General features: G+C 45.7%; 1 protein-coding gene across 1 annotated transcript in view; it reads left to right on the plus strand.

Annotated features, from left to right (window-relative positions):
* The first annotated feature begins 2,459 nt into the window (after positions 1-2,459).
* Positions 2,460-17,961, plus strand: part of LOC148477398 (uncharacterized) — a 124,266-nt gene continuing 108,764 nt past the window's right edge. Inside the window, exons 1-6 of the mRNA XM_088456809.1 lie at positions 2,460-2,495; positions 8,062-8,422; positions 9,604-9,819; positions 12,138-12,169; positions 14,456-14,816; positions 15,996-16,211. Of these exons, the coding sequence (XP_088312935.1) occupies positions 2,475-2,495; positions 8,062-8,422; positions 9,604-9,819; positions 12,138-12,169; positions 14,456-14,816; positions 15,996-16,211 (1,207 nt within the window). The 5' untranslated portion in view covers positions 2,460-2,474. The remainder of the gene's footprint in view (positions 2,496-8,061; positions 8,423-9,603; positions 9,820-12,137; positions 12,170-14,455; positions 14,817-15,995; positions 16,212-17,961) is intronic.

The raw sequence follows: 17,961 nt of genomic DNA on the forward strand, positions 1-17,961 counted from the left end.
CCAACGTCACTAGGAATACCCCTACATCGTCATAAATGGGCTATATCTCGTAACTCAGAGCTAATTGAGAGTTTTAAATGTCATATATATTCTTTGCATGCTGACATCAATTAGAAGTAACTTCACATTGGAAACATTTTCATTGTTGTGCAGTGTAATAGATACTATATGGCATATCCTTAATGATCTATTGCTTCCTCAAAGACTGGGATCTGGAGCATATTTGAGAATAGACTTAAAAAAGGAACATTTTATTTACAAAGGAATGTTTAGTTACAGAAATTATGTAACTAAAAAGGATCTTAGATTACATACACAAACAACCAAAACTTCCACAGAATTTAAACTCCACTGAGTCTGGCCTGAGGGTTATCTGCAGGAAATGCAGATCCCGGCTTCAACTTAGAATTCATCCCCCAAGTCTGACACTGTGCAAATTGCTCCCATAACTTTTATCAGCTTTTCTCACACTATGTGATGCCATGAACAAGTTCCTGATGACTGGCTGGCTTGTTAATTAACCCTGGGGTCCATACCAGGGCCGCCCACATAACTTTATACCTACAGTAAGTACAAATAACTGTACATTGTTTCCCATGAGTAATTGTCACATGAAATTTGGTATGTTCACATTAATCTCTATTATTTCAGCTTTACAATAAAAGCAAATATTACTGCTTGGGGGGGTGTGATTGGTTTGATTTCTAATTCTCCCAAACCATACCTTCTTGATGCGCCCGAATCACACCAGTCCAGCAACAGACTTTAGGTAATTTTCTATGATTTTGGGAACTCATAGGGGTAAATGAATACCGCTTTTATACCTAAATTCTGGGTCTGACCCAGAGGTTGGAACAGGGTTCCAATCCGGATCAGACCTGGAATTTCACTGGCACGACCCAGGATATTCCCGAGTTGGCACCGTTCACACCGGAGACAGGTCTGCAGTGACCCGGCTCTTCCGACATTGAAGTGGATGCTTGTCGATGACGTTATCTCCAAGCACCACTTTAGCCGGGCAATCGGAAGCCATGCGGCACGATTCAGGTTATCGTGACCCGGATCACAATGTTTACACTGCATTCCCATGTTAAACCTTCCAAGATACCTGGGTTGGATTGCCAGGTAATTCGACCCGGTAATCCAAGCCTGTCCCCTTTTACATCAAGAAGCTACCCAGGTTTATCCTGCAATAACCCGGGTTTTAGCTCTGGTGTAAAAGGGGTTTTACTAAAGTCAGAGTCTTTAGAAGTGGAGATGTTGCCCAAAGCAACAAATCAGATTCTACTTAACATTTAACTAGCACCTTCTAGAAGATAATAGCAAGAATCTGATTGGTTGCTATGGGCAACATATCCACATCTAATAACTCTCACATTAGTAAATGTACTCCCTAGCTGTTACAGAAATATCAAATTTATATAAAAACCAAATAAAATATGGTGAGGTCTTTGATCCCTGCTTATGCTAATTCACACCTTTTGACCAGACTGCTGTTTGAATACCCCTCGCTGTTTAAGTGCCAAAAGACCATTCTCAAGTAATCTACAGTATATGCAGATGTAGACAAATGCCTTTTGCTTGCCAATCTCCTCTCCCAGGAGTGCCTGGACTGCACAGGTAATTGCTTTCCTGCTCACAGGTTCATAAAAGATGTACTGTACATGTTAATGAAACTACACCAGCCCCGATCTGGTTTCCTGAGTGTAATTAATATTGCATTGACCTGTGTAGGCAGAATTATAACCTAACCTCAAAAGAACATAGGCCCTCATTCAGAGCCGTACGCTCTGAGCAGAGCGCACGCTCTGCATGAGGGCCGGGCTCCTTTTTCATGGAGCGTCCTCCTGGATGCTCGTATAGCTGTGGGTCACCACCCACAGGCTATACGAGCGTGCAATTTGATGGCCGCGATGGTCGTGACCATCGCGACCATCGAAATTGCGAGCCGGAGCCTGCGGTTGAGATTTTCAACCGCAAGCTCCGGAGTGATTTTGGCTCTATCAGAGCCAAAATCACTCCCACTGACATCACTAGTGATGTCAGTGGGCCGGCTTCTGACGGGAGGCGTTCCCGTGGGAACGCCCCCGTCAGGGAGGCACGCCCCCGGCACGCCCACCAAAGGGGGCGTGCTGTCAATCAACATTGACAGCACGCCCCCTTTGATCGGACACAACGAGCGAAGGAAAGTCCTTCGCTCGTCGTGTCTGGCGCATGCGCACGACGGAGCTCCCTCCGTCGTGCGCATGCTCAGTGCAGACCATCGACCCACTTGCGAGCGTACAGCCGCTCGCGAGTGGGTCTGAATCAGGCCCATAATGTGCAATATGCCCCAATACTGTATATCTATGTATATCTATAATCTCTACATGTACTGTATTAATTGATATTCCATGTACGGACTGGTATTCATGTCATAATGGGGATGTTTATTCTTCTCTCCATTTCTCACAGGTTGCAGATTGATTGTCATCATGTCTCTTATTAACGGACTGGTAAGACCCCACAACACGAGCAGTAACCACAGCATGGACCATATAGTATTAGATGGGGGTGGGGGGATTACACTGCGGATGTGTAGAAAAAGTAGGTACAGTAAATTGTGCTTAAACTAGAAGTAAATTAACTCCATATTCTGTAAATATATCATTAGGACTATTCCCTCCACTTTGTCCTTCCTACATATTTATACATTATTCCTTACAGGCTCTTACACACATATACAATCACACATACACACTCTCTCGCTCACACACACACTAACACACACACACACACAGACACACATACAATCACACATGTGACAGGAGGATCTGCATGTGATTCAGGAGACATTCTCTCATCTCCCGTTTCCATATTCCCATAGAATTGGGGCGTGAATGTAAACTGCGGCAAATAAGGACCCTGGCGCAGTCTGTCCATCAGTCTGTGTCAGTAAGAGCCACAGCCTGCACCAGTTACATATACACTTCAGACTGAAGGATTATGTATTGGGAAGAGGTGAGTTTTTTAAATAACTATTCCTATCAAATTTGGGGTACATGAAAATGGGGGTAAGCATATTTTTAAGTCCCTAAAGGGCATTTTTAAAATTCTGCAAAAATGCACCTGCTGCTACCACCCACATTCTTTTAAACACCTGCCGCATACTTGGGAACCCCCCTGAATTAATTTTGTTATTTAAAAATGTGTTCCCCATTTTTTTAATTTTTTTTACTCCAGAATTAAATAAAATTTTTTGGGGTGTCCCTATTTTTTTACTTTTTTTGACACAGTTAACTTTTAAATGACATTTCCCAGAGGTGCACCGGCGAAAAGTCTTTGAAATTGAATAAGGGGATAATTGAAACATGCGAAAATGACTTTTTCACAGCCTAATTGAATATGGCCCTATGAGCCATAGGAAATGGGGCTCCCGTCTCTGCCAGCCAATCATAAGTACTTGATACCTGAGAGAGGTGAGAAGTGACTGACTTCACAAGGAGAGAGAGAGAGAGAGATAAGGAGGGAGAGAGAGAGAGAGAGAGAGAGAGAGAGAGAAGGAGGGAGAGAGAGAAGGAGGGAGAGAGAGAGAGAGAGAAGGAGAGAGAGGGAGGGAGAGAGAGAGAGAGAAGGAGGAAGAGAGAGAGAGAAGGAGGGAGAGAGAGAGAGAGAGAGAGAGAGAAGGAGAGAGAGAGGGAGGGAGAGAGAGAGAAGGAGGGAGAGAGAGAGAGAGAGAGAAGGAGAGAGAGGGAGGGAGAGAGAGAGAGAGAAGGAGGAAGAGAGAGAGAGAGGGACGGAGAAAGAGAGAGAGAGAGAGACAGAGAGACAGAGAACTCATATGCAAAGTCAGTTTACTGTGCTGTAAGTCTTTCTCTGTCTCTCACTCTCTCTCAGTTTCTCTCTTTCTCTCCAACTTATCTCTCTCTCTCTCTCTCTCTCTCTCTCTCTCTCTCTCTCTCTCTCTCTCTCTCTCTCCTTCTCAACCTACTGTATCTATTCCATCTCCCTGTCTCTCTCAACCTCTCTTTATCTCACACACACACACACATATAAACACACACGCGGACACACACACATATAAACACACACACAGACACACACAGACACACACACAGACACACACACATATAAACACACACACACACATAACACACACACACACACACACACACACACACACACACACACACAGACACACACACATATAAACACACACACACACATAAACACACACACAGACACACACACATATAAACACACACACACACATATAAACACACACAGACACACACACACACATATAAACACACACATATAAACACACAGACACACACACACATAAACACACACACAGACACACACACACATATAAACACACACATATAATAAGCACACACACTGGCACACACACACTCATAAAAACACAGACACAGTCTCACAAACAGTTATTTTTTAAAAAACAATAAACTACAGTGAATCTTATGCTGGGTACACACTGACAGATATATAGGCCAATCAATTGGTCGGCCAACATATCCGCTGCCCGTCGGCCAGTGTGTACCAGCGATATGTCTGTGAATGGCGTTGTTCACCGACATATCGCATTGGCTGCGCTGCACAGCCGATGGACACACAGCTTCAGCCACGGGGAGGGGCGGGACATGCCCCCCGCCCACCGGGACACGCCCCTGACACCTCCCCACGACCCACCGCAGCATGCAGATTATGGTCGTTCAGTGTGTATGAAGGACCATTATCTGCAGATATATCCCTTAGGTATGTACCCACCTTTAGGGTATGTGTTTGTTCAAAATACACCAGGAATATTTTCAAACACAACTTAATTAATAAAGAATGAATTATAAATATTTATTGGTGGTGGTAAACACACATTGGCTTTTATTTCGCTGTCTTTCATTATAAACAAAACACTTTTTTGACAATTTTGGGCAGATCAGAAAATCCAAAGGTCAGGGGGGAGTTATGTAGCCTCTCTGCGCCCTGTATCATGTCATCATCGCCACATGAGGCTGTTGATAATTTGCAGAATTATCAGTCATTAATTGTATTCTAAAGAAACAAATCTAAGAAAATGGTAAATACCAGCAAGTAATATCCTTTTCAGACTATAAAAATAACCCACCCAGGTCACGTCCTAAAAAAAAACCGAGGTCGAGCATTTCCTCCCGGGTAGTGACCAGGGTTGGACCGTGGTGTGACGCGGGTCACGGTGCAGTGCGATACCCTTTCACACCAAAATCCTCCTTATGAACCAGTAAAAGAAAAACTTGATACTGGCAAATAAAAAAATAAATTTGTCAGTAGTCCAATTATAGGGATCTCTGTGGGGAAAGTCAGGTCATATACTGTATGTGTGTAATAAGGTAAGTACAGTACAGTAGGTTACAGAAAGACATCTCCTCAATAATACTCACTACTTATAACTCTTCCTCTGATTCCAGCCACAGCCAGTGACAAGAGGGAGCTCCGATAATGTGACTCTGTCACTATGAAGATGACACTGGGCTGTATACGCCATGTAGGGTGGGAAAACAAAGGGCCTGACTCATCTTGGTTTGCAGTTACAAATCCGCACACGATCGGCTGATTGTTGCATTCTGCGCATGTGTATGTATCGCAGTGTACGTGCGTGAACTAGCAACTGCAAACAAAATTGTGATGCAGAGGCTACGCAGAGTGATTGACAAGAAGTGCCGTTTGTGGGCGGTGACGGGGGGTGGTCGGGTGAACGCAGGCGTGTCTGTATTGCAACAAGTTTCCAGGGGCGTGCATAAATTAGCCACTGCGTGGCCAAAAGCAGCAATAGCGCTAATAGCGTGCGTGGATACTAACAATTTCTGAGTAAGGTCAGGGCTTGTGCAAGTGTGCATATGGGTCCGATGTTACTGATTGTTTCGCTCTGTTCCCCCAGTATACAGATGTGAGGAAGGGGTAGTGGGCGTCCTTATGTCAGGCTGCGTTCGCAATGTGAATGCAAACATTTAAATATCACCGCTGATATAAACGCCTGCAGTGCGTGTGTATAAGCAGAATTCTGTTCCGTAGTGAATCAAGCCCCATAGTTCCATGATCTCTTACGGTAATCCAGCCAATTGGCACAGGTAGTATCCTCAGTGAGTTAGGCCACACCGGCCATCCAGAGTGAGAGTCTGCGTGCAGCCAATAGTGATCACCAGTGAGTCTCCAACAGCCGGACAATTCAGAGCAGGAGGTAGCTTCAGTACTAAGCATTGCTACGGATGGAGGTGAGCACCTGTAACCTTTAACGTGTTTCTCCGTACCTAGACGGCTATCTCAAGAAGCAGGCATACATCTAAATCAAACTCTTACCTTTACCTAGTATTGGAGAATATTATTATATTGTGTGGATTTATAGACACAGGGTCTGATTCAGACCCACTCGCGAGCGCTATGCGGGTCGATGTTTGGCCACTGCGCATTTGCACGCCTGAGCCGGCTCCGATTTTCGCAAGCACAAGATCCGGCTAGCTCCGTTGCTACGGGTCTTGCACCAAAGGGGGCGAGCTGTCGATGGTGATTGACGGCTCGCCCAATTTGGGAGGCGGGCAGGGGGGGTGGCTGGCCAAACGGAGGCATTCCCTTGCGAACCCCTGCCATTTGAGGGTGGCCCCACTGACATCATGAGTGATGTCAGTGGGAGAGCTTCTGGCTCTATTAGAGCCGGAAGCTCTCAGGGGCTTGCGGCCACAAGCCCCTACCACAAGGTCTTGACCATCGCGACCATCAACCTGGCCGCTTACAATAGCTATGGGTGGTCACCCACAGCTATGCGAGCGGCCAGGAGGCCGCACAAAAATAAAACAAAAACGCCCTGATTCAGAGCGAGCGCTCTTTCAGAGCGTCCGGCTCTGAATCAGGCCCCCTGTGTGCTACATTTACATTGGAGAAACAATATTACAATTGTGTATTCTTATGCTTGTACTTTAGAATTAAGAATTGTCATATATTAGTCACTCTGGAGCTGCGTGTGTTTAATATGTGAGATTAATATTTTTATATACTCCCGAGAGCAATTAGATTTTTTCATTATTTTTTCATAAATGATTCTTATAAAGTTAATGATGTACTGTGTGAGGTTCTACGCGCCACTGCACAAATTTTGTTTTACCCATTTACTCTGCACCTTTGACCTGAGTTATTCCCAGGTAAGCCCCATTCACATGAAACCCAGGTCTGCCCTGATTAACTTGTGAGGTCATAAAAAGTGGTTGGCGACTGCTCCACACCCGCCAATCAGCTAAATTTAGGCATAACCTGGGTCAGATAACCTGGGTCAGACTGTGCACACTGTGCCGTGACCTGGGTCGATCCCGTATCCAACCCAGTCAGCCCATCAGGAGCAGTTATAACACTAGTGCTGGTGATCAGGATCAGGTTGGCTTGGCAGAACAGCCATCCCGTACCTTACGGTGGTGAAATCTTTTCTCCGGTGACTTGTATGACTTGGTGAGATACAGTACTCTCTCTTGGAACATTGGACAACAAAGGATGAATATAAATCTCCTAAGGTGAAAACATGTCACACCTGGACTACAGACAGTCTCTTCCCACCTGATCTTCAGGCATCAAACCTGGGATGGCAAGTTGACCAGGCCGGTCTCCTGCATCCCCCACTTCCCGACTATAGTGGGTGGTCTGGGGTTTTAATGACACCATTTGCATTGCATCACATTATCATAGCCACACCCCTGCTTTATAATGCCACAAATCACAGCTTGGCATGGAATGGAACAGGGCCACAGTCAAACAAGTGTGACACCTACTTCCTGGCTGCTTCCTCCAGGATTCTAGTGGAGGGGGATCACTGAATGGGGGTAATGCAATTAAATATATCTATGCATGCAGGATATACTGTACATCCCAAATATTGAGGGACTCCTAGTACGATGGTGGGATGGGAGCACAACTGCGCAATTCTCAGCAAAGCCTGTCGTTATAGACCCAACCCCTCTGTTTTTATTTTTTTATTTTTTGGGGAAAAAAAGAAAGAAAAAAAATCAAGAAATTATTGTAATTAAATTTCTGTTTCCTTTTCAGAACAGAATGTGTCTGACATTGATTCTTCGCATCTGGAACACACTTATCAGGAATTGTTCATCTCTTCCATACAAACTTCTTAGAATACAAATAAGAAAAACTAAAGTTGTTGGGATACTTTCCCGGGAAGGAGCGAGTAGTTACGGTTTTCTCCAAGACTTTCTCACATCATCGCGTAGGGTGGTCGGAGAAGTGCGGCCATTCATCATAACTAACAATGGTCAACGGGAGTTCTGCGCGGAGGTGCAGAGGTGCGATGTCGCCATCCTGTATCACTCCAAGAAGAGAGGGAGAGTGAATATCACAGATGTGACGGACTGTCTGTATACTCAGGAGCTGGACTATCTGCACAGGATACTGGGTAAGAGAGACTGAGGCACATCACACACATGAGGTAGGACAGGTTGTGTTATGCATTTGCTGTTTATCGAGTCATCTCCAATTGATAAGTCACATTATTTATAGCTATTCATTAAGTGGATCCAACCAAAGACACTGAGGGGTACATTTACTAAGAATCGTGTTTTGCTTGAGTTTGCCTGAATTACATGCTCCGAATCGCAGGCACACGGAGAGATTTGTCAGCCGAAACTACCAAATTTACCAAGAATCATGTTTTTGTTGAATCGATTTTTCGATGGTGTGTGAGATTGTGTTTCCTGCTCGTGTTCCCTGTGTCTGACCATAGCCAAACACTCCCAAACATGCAGCCTGCACATATCAGTGAGATCCATGTAGGCTAGTACATGTATATAGTGTAAACATTTATGGTAAAAAACAAATAGCATGGAGTCCCACCTCCCAAGCATTACTAGCTTTGGGCTTTGTGACCCAGTCCTAGTTCAGGAAATAGGGGGGAAAATGGCATGGGGCTCCCCATATTTCAATGAACCAGCACCTGGCTCCTAAAGCAGTCCTGACTGAGGAAATATGGGGGAATTGGCTGATATTTATTTCTATTTGTGTTTTCACCCATGTTTTACAGAGAGAATCATGATTTCACACCCAATATTGCCAAACACACCCCTGAATGTGATCTCAGACCATCACGATCCTTAGTAAATTTACCCGATACTCTATGCTCTAATCCATCCACTGTATTCTCACAGTGTAACAGCTATAGCAAGTTACAATGTAAGCAGCAATTCACAGCACATGAAGTGGGAAGGGTTTATAAGCAGTGGGAGACAGACAGACAGACAGATAGTTCTATACAGTTATATTTATATGTATATATATATATATATATATATATATATATATATATGACATATTTTGGTATTGAGATGAAGTGTTTTATGTTGCACTGTAAGAATAGACTTGTGTTTCTTTGAGCTATCTATCTGTAATAGTGAGGCTATTTAAACAGTTTATACTGTATACATTTTTTTGTTATATGAAAAATTGTTTGATGCTTTTGTTATGAAATATCACAAAGTAGAGTAATATGGAATCCTCTCCTCCGGGAACGGTGTGCCGTACAGTGTATTGGGGTGACTGGTGTAAGTGGCAATATGGTAATAGCAGCTCTATTCTTTATAGGGAAGAGTAAGGTGATTGTAGTGGCCGATGACTTGGATTCCAGCTCTACATTGGAAAAGCAGAGGATACTCCAAGATCAGCCTCAGATTCAGCAAATGGCCCAAGATCTCTTTCTCTTCAGCGAGGAGGAGAAACAGGAAAGTGCACGTGACCACATGAATGAGAAGCTGCAAGACATATTATCTATCATTAACCAGGCTTTCTACATCGATATAGGTAAGTGCTGTCTAACCATTCATGTATAGCGTCCTGTGTTTCATGTTGCTAAACAGCCGGTGCGGTCACGGAAACTTAATGGTGAGAGAAGCCGCTTGGCCCGACAGCCTCATACAGCTCCGATGCGGTGAAGTTATCTTGTCACTGATTCTCACTCCAAGGTTCTTACTAAGACAAGACTGAAGCTACAGTAATGTACCAGATAGGTTCATCCTCCGAGCCAGGGCCGGTGCAAGGTTTCTTGGCACCCTAGGCATTTCTTCACCCTTGTATAGCTTCACAAGCTTTTATACAGTGCCCCCAGTAGTGGCCCCTATGCAGTGCCCCCAGTAGTAGTCATCCTATGCAGTGCCCCTTATATAATGCAGTTGTAGACCCACCTACACCTACTGCAAAGGCATTGTAGTAGTGATCTCCCCCCCAGCCATGCCCCCAGTAGTGATCTCCCCCCAGCAGTGCCCCCAGTAGTGATCTCCCCCCAGCAGTGCCCCCAGTAGTGATCTCCCCCCAGCAGTGCCCCCATTAGTGATCACCCCCCAGCAGTGCACCCAGTAGTGATCTCCCCCCCAGCAGTGCCCCCAGTAGTGATCTCTCCCCAGCAGTGCCCCCAGTAGTGATCTCCCCCCCAGCAGTGCCCCCAGTAGTGATCTCCCCCCCAGCAGTGCCCCCAGTAGTGATCTCCCCCCCAGCAGTGCCCCCAGTAGTGATCTCCCCCCCAGCAGTGCACCCAGTAGTGATAACCCCCCAGCAGTGCCCCCAGTAGTGATAACCCCCCAGCAGTGCCCCCAGTAGTGATCTCCCCCCAGCAGTGCCCCCAGTAGTGATCTCCCTCCCAGCAGTGCCCCAGTAGTGATCTCCCCCCAGCAGTTCCCCCAGTAGTGATCTCCCCCCAGCAGTGCCCCCAGTAGTGATCTACCCAGTAGTGATCACCCCCCAGCAGTGCCCCCAGTAGTGATCTCCCCCCCAGGAGTGCCCCCAGTAGTTGTCTCCTCCCCAGTAGTGCCCCCCAGTAGTGATCTCCCTCCCAGCAGTGCCCCCAGTAGTGATCTCCCTCCCAGCAGTGCCCCCAGTAGTGATCTCCCTCCCAGCAGTGCCCCCAGTAGTAATCTCCCCCCCAACAGTGCCCCCAGCAGTGATCTCCCCCCCAGCAGTGCTCCCAGTAGTGATATCCCCCCCAGCAGTGCCCCTAGCAGTGATCTCCCCCCCAGCAGTGCCCCAGTAGTGATCCCTCCAGCAGTGCCCCAGCAGTGATCTCCCCTTTATCTCAGGAGCTCTCTCAGTTTAGATACTTATGGTCTAGGTAGAAATTAAGGAATCAGACATCAGTTTACCAAGATCTATAACATTTACAACCATCCAAAATGAAATAACCAAACACTTCCCAGTAACTACTGTATAACAACATGACACCAAGAGGGATGTGGGGAGGGAGCAACCTAGATAGGAACATCCTGTGGGAAATTAAATGGTATTAATGATAAATTGTATGACAAAGTGGCAGGTTAATCTGGATTCTCCACAGCTATATATTAAATACATTTAGCTTGGAAAAGCTCCTGAAAGTTTAAATATATATTTGTGACTGTAGTTTAGTATTTATTCCTTTGTACTTTGGGTTTATTGGCCTATAAAATAGAATGTTTGTACCTAAAGTATAACTTACCTCAAAACTCAAATTTACCTGGATCACTCATTCAAGAGGTCTGGCAGCTTGTCCAACTGCTTGTTCTGTACTCTACTGAGCTCCATCTTGCTCTCTTCTCCTCTATCCTGCTCTGTCCTGATCCCACCTGCTCCCTCCTGCTCTGTCCTGATCCCACCTACTCCCTCTTTCTCTGTTCTGATCCCACCTGCCCCCTCCTGCAATGTCCTGAGCCCACCTGCTCCCTCCTGCTCTGTCCTGATCCCACCTGCTCCCTCCTGCTCTGTCCTGATCCCACCTGCTCCCTCTTGCTCTGTTCTGATCCCACCTGATCCCACCTGCTCTGTACTGATTCCACCTGTTCCCTCCCACTCTATCCTGCTCTGTCCTAATCCCACCTGCTCCCTCCTGTGTCCTCCTGCACACTCCTGTTTCCTCCTGCACACTCCTGTTTCCTCCTGCACACTCCTGTTTCCTCCTGCTCCCTCTTATTCCCTTCTGTTTTCTCCTGATCCTCCCTGCTTGCTATTGCTGACAGCATGTCACTGGCGAACCTTTTACTTCTTTAATGATCAGTACAAGATAGCCAATGTAATAAGAGCATACAGAGAACACGTAATATCTCATCCTATCTGGAGTCCTACTTTCATATCACAAATTTCCTTCTGATCTGTAGGTTCACAGAAAGCGGAAGAGATTCTTATCCTGGTGAGTATAGAAAACAGATGTATCACTTATCTATGTTGTTTAACTATTAATTCAGGAATATCCATAAATATGTACAGTAATATTTATATAAGTACCAGTCCAATACCGAACGTCTATATGTAGACATAGTGACTAGTGATGATGTCACCACATAACATATACTCAGTGATGCCATCAACTAATTTTTTATTTATATATATATATATATATATATATATATATATATATACTTAGTGATGTCACCTAATGTATAATGAGGGGCACAGTTGAGAAGTTGCATATAGCAGCCAATCAGCTTCTACCTGTTATTTTCTAGCACAATGTGTAAAATGACACTTAGAAGATGATTGGTTGGTTCTGTACAGGCAACTTCACCACTTTCTCTCTCTTCAAGATTTGATAAATCCCCCTCATTCGCCCTGACGTCACCAGCTAATATGTATAATCAATGATATAGTCAGTTAATATACTGGGATGTCACAGTGAGTAGGTTTTGGAATTAATGAAGAATTCACATAAATCTAAACTGGACGGACATTTCAATCATTACATAAATATTTAACTGAGCACTGTAACAAGTGACAGATAGGTAATAAGACAGCCTCCTTATCAGTTCTCCTATCTCCATCTGTGCTTCTGATATGTGCCCTGTGTGTGTACAATATGAAGTATCTGCGAGCCTGGTATGTGCCCTGTGTTTGTACCATATGAAGTATCTGCGAGCCTGGTATGTGCCCTGTGTTTGTACCATATGAAGTATCTGCGAGCCTGGTATGTGCCCTGTGTTTGTACCATATGAAGTATCTGCTAGCCTGGTATGTGCCCTGTGTGTGTACAATATGAAGTATCTGCGAGCCTGGTATGTGCCCTGATTATACCATATGAAATATCTGCGAGCCTGGTATGTGCCCTGTGTTTATACCATATGAAGTATCTGCGAGCCTGGTATGTGCCCTGTGTTTATACCATATGAAGTATCTGCAAGCCTGGTATGTGCCCTGTGTTTATACCATATGAAGTATCTGCTAGCCTGGTATGTACCCTGTGTGTGTACCATATGAAGTATCTGCGAGCCTGGTATGTGCCCTGTGTTAATACCATATGAAGTATCTGCAATCCTGGTATGTGCCCTGTGTTTGTACCATATGAAGTATCTGCGAGCCTGGTATGTGCCCTGTGTTTATACCATATGAAGTATCTGCTAGCCTGGTATGTGCCCTGTGTGTGTACCATATGAAGTATCTGCGAGCCTGGAATGTGCCCTGTGTTTATACCATATGAAGTATCTGCGAGCCTGGTATGTGCCCTGTGTTTATACCATATGAAGTATCTGCGAGCCTGGTATGTGCCCTGTGTGTGTACCATATGAAGTATCTGTGAGCCTGGTATGTGCCCTGTGTTTATACTAGGGGTGTGCGGGTTCGGATTTCTGAAATCCGAACCCCCCCGAGCCCCACCGATCCGAGTCCGATCCGAGTCAGGCTCGACTTTTCCCGCCTGACTCAGATCTGAAAACGAGGCAAAACGTCATCATCCCGCCTTCCGAGTCTCGCGGGTTTTGGATCCTATATAAGGTACCCGCGTCGGCGCCATTTTCTCACTCGGCTGTGGACAGTGAAGAGGGAGGGTGGGAGTTATGGCTGTGTAGTGTAGTGTAGTGCTGCTGTTGTCCACTACTTCAAAGTCCATAGGGGCTGGCTGTGTTGTGTAGTGTAGTGCAGTGTAGTGTTGTGCTGTGCTGCTGTTGTTAATAGGGGCTGTGTCCACTACTTCAAAGTCCATAGGGGCTGGCTGGACTGTGTTGTGCAGTCAGTTCTCCATAGGGGCTGTGTCCACTCCAAAGTCCTGTGCAGTGTCCCAGTCCTAAAGGGGTGCTGTAGTGTTGTCAAGGGGGTGCTCTGTCCATCAGGGGTGCTCCCCCCAAGTGCTAAAAAAATAATATATTTTCTGTGTTTGTGAATTGTGTGCGCAGTAGCCGCACGTGCATCAACAAAGTAGTGCCAAGCGTGCGCCTGTGTCATAAGTAAAGGGCCGGCTGGCTTGACCGTTAAAGGGTGCTGTAACCCCCAAAGTACACTCCAGTCCAAACCAAAAAAATAATTATTTTCTGTGTTTGTGAATTGTGTGCGCAGTAGCCGCACGTGCATCAACAAAGTAGTGCCAAGCGTGCGCCTGTGTCATAAGTAAAGGGCCGGCTGGCTTTAAAGGGTGCTGTAACCCCCAAAGTACACTCCAGTCCAAACCAAAAAAGAAATTATTGTAATTAAATTTCTGTTTCCTTTTCAGAACAGAATGTGTCTGACATTGATTCTTCGCATCTGGAACACACTTATCAGGAATTGTTCATCTCTTCCATACAAACTTCTTAGAATACAAATAAGAAAAACTAAAGTTGTTGGGATACTTTCCCGGGAAGGAGCGAGTAGTTACGGTTTTCTCCAAGACTTTCTCACATCATCGCGTAGGGTGGTCGGAGAAGTGCGGCCATTCATCATAACTAACAACGGTCAACGGGAGTTCTGCGCGGAGGTGCAGAGGTGCGATGTCGCCATCCTGTATCACTCCAAGAAGAGAGGGAGAGTGAATATCACAGATGTGACGGACTGTCTGTATACTCAGGAGCTGGACTATCTGCACAGGATACTGGGTAAGAGAGACTGAGGCACATCACACACATGAGGTAGGACAGGTTGTGTTATGCATTTGCTGTTTATCGAGTCATCTCCAATTGATAAGTCACATTATTTATAGCTATTCATTAAGTGGATCCAACCAAAGACACTGAGGGGTACATTTACTAAGAATCGTGTTTTGCTTGAGTTTGCCTGAATTACATGCTCCGAATCGCAGGCACACGGAGAGATTTGTCAGCCGAAACTACCAAATTTACCAAGAATCATGTTTTTGTTGAATCGATTTTTCGATGGTGTGTGAGATTGTGTTTCCTGCTCGTGTTCCCTGTGTCTGACCATAGCCAAACACTCCCAAACATGCAGCCTGCACATATCGGTGAGATCCATGTAGGCTAGTACATGTATATAGTGTAAACATTTATGGTAAAAAACAAATAGCATGGAGTCCCACCTCCCAAGCATTACTAGCTTTGGGCTTTGTGACCCAGTCCTAGTTCAGGAAATAGGGGGGAAAATGGCATGGGGCTCCCCATATTTCAATGAACCAGCACCTGGCTCCTAAAGCAGTCCTGACTGAGGAAATATGGGGGAATTGGCTGATATTTATTTCTATTTGTGTTTTCACCCATGTTTTACAGAGAGAATCATGATTTCACACCCAATATTGCCAAACACACCCCTGAATGTGATCTCAGACCATCACGATCCTTAGTAAATTTACCCGATACTCTATGCTCTAATCCATCCACTGTATTCTCACAGTGTAACAGCTATAGCAAGTTACAATGTAAGCAGCAATTCACAGCACATGAAGTGGGAAGGGTTTATAAGCAGTGGGAGACAGACAGACAGACAGATAGTTCTATACAGTTATATTTATATGTATATATATATATATATATATATATATATATATATGACATATTTTGGTATTGAGATGAAGTGTTTTATGTTGCACTGTAAGAATAGACTTGTGTTTCTTTGAGCTATCTATCTGTAATAGTGAGGCTATTTAAACAGTTTATACTGTATACATTTTTTTGTTATATGAAAAATTGTTTGATGCTTTTGTTATGAAATATCACAAAGTAGAGTAATATGGAATCCTCTCCTCCGGGAACGGTGTGCCGTACAGTGTATTGGGGTGACTGGTGTAAGTGGCAATATGGTAATAGCAGCTCTATTCTTTATAGGGAAGAGTAAGGTGATTGTAGTGGCCGATGACTTGGATTCCAGCTCTACATTGGAAAAGCAGAGGATACTCCAAGATCAGCCTCAGATTCAGCAAATGGCCCAAGATCTCTTTCTCTTCAGCGAGGAGGAGAAACAGGAAAGTGCACGTGACCACATGAATGAGAAGCTGCAAGACATATTATCTATCATTAACCAGGCTTTCTACATCGATATAGGTAAGTGCTGTCTAACCATTCATGTATAGCGTCCTGTGTTTCATGTTGCTAAACAGCCGGTGCGGTCACGGAAACTTAATGGTGAGAGAAGCCGCTTGGCCCGACAGCCTCATACAGCTCCGATGCGGTGAAGTTATCTTGTCACTGATTCTCACTCCAAGGTTCTTACTAAGACAAGACTGAAGCTACAGTAATGTACCAGATAGGTTCATCCTCCGAGCCAGGGCCGGTGCAAGGTTTCTTGGCACCCTAGGCATTTCTTCACCCTTGTATAGCTTCACAAGCTTTTATACAGTGCCCCCAGTAGTGGCCCCTATGCAGTGCCCCCAGTAGTAGTCATCCTATGCAGTGCCCCTTATATAATGCAGTTGTAGACCCACCTACACCTACTGCAAAGGCATTGTAGTAGTGATCTCCCCCCCAGCCATGCCCCCAGTAGTGATCTCCCCCCAGCAGTGCCCCCAGTAGTGATCTCCCCCCAGCAGTGCCCCCAGTAGTGATCTCCCCCCAGCAGTGCCCCCATTAGTGATCACCCCCCAGCAGTGCACCCAGTAGTGATCTCCCCCCCAGCAGTGCCCCCAGTAGTGATCTCTCCCCAGCAGTGCCCCCAGTAGTGATCTCCCCCCCAGCAGTGCCCCCAGTAGTGATCTCCCCCCCAGCAGTGCCCCCAGTAGTGATCTCCCCCCCAGCAGTGCCCCCAGTAGTGATCTCCCCCCCAGCAGTGCACCCAGTAGTGATAACCCCCCAGCAGTGCCCCCAGTAGTGATAACCCCCCAGCAGTGCCCCCAGTAGTGATCTCCCCCCAGCAGTGCCCCCAGTAGTGATCTCCCTCCCAGCAGTGCCCCAGTAGTGATCTCCCCCCAGCAGTTCCCCCAGTAGTGATCTCCCCCCAGCAGTGCCCCCAGTAGTGATCTACCCAGTAGTGATCACCCCCCAGCAGTGCCCCCAGTAGTGATCTCCCCCCCAGGAGTGCCCCCAGTAGTTGTCTCCTCCCCAGTAGTGCCCCCCAGTAGTGATCTCCCTCCCAGCAGTGCCCCCAGTAGTGATCTCCCTCCCAGCAGTGCCCCCAGTAGTGATCTCCCTCCCAGCAGTGCCCCCAGTAGTAATCTCCCCCCCAACAGTGCCCCCAGCAGTGATCTCCCCCCCAGCAGTGCTCCCAGTAGTGATATCCCCCCCAGCAGTGCCCCTAGCAGTGATCTCCCCCCCAGCAGTGCCCCAGTAGTGATCCCTCCAGCAGTGCCCCAGCAGTGATCTCCCCTTTATCTCAGGAGCTCTCTCAGTTTAGATACTTATGGTCTAGGTAGAAATTAAGGAATCAGACATCAGTTTACCAAGATCTATAACATTTACAACCATCCAAAATGAAATAACCAAACACTTCCCAGTAACTACTGTATAACAACATGACACCAAGAGGGATGTGGGGAGGGAGCAACCTAGATAGGAACATCCTGTGGGAAATTAAATGGTATTAATGATAAATTGTATGACAAAGTGGCAGGTTAATCTGGATTCTCCACAGCTATATATTAAATACATTTAGCTTGGAAAAGCTCCTGAAAGTTTAAATATATATTTGTGACTGTAGTTTAGTATTTATTCCTTTGTACTTTGGGTTTATTGGCCTATAAAATAGAATGTTTGTACCTAAAGTATAACTTACCTCAAAACTCAAATTTACCTGGATCACTCATTCAAGAGGTCTGGCAGCTTGTCCAACTGCTTGTTCTGTACTCTACTGAGCTCCATC

The sequence above is a fragment of the Taudactylus pleione genome, unplaced genomic scaffold (genome assembly GCF_031769625.1).
Source record: "Taudactylus pleione unplaced genomic scaffold, aTauple2 ptg000720l, whole genome shotgun sequence".
Classification (NCBI taxonomy): Eukaryota; Metazoa; Chordata; class Amphibia; order Anura; family Myobatrachidae; genus Taudactylus; species Taudactylus pleione.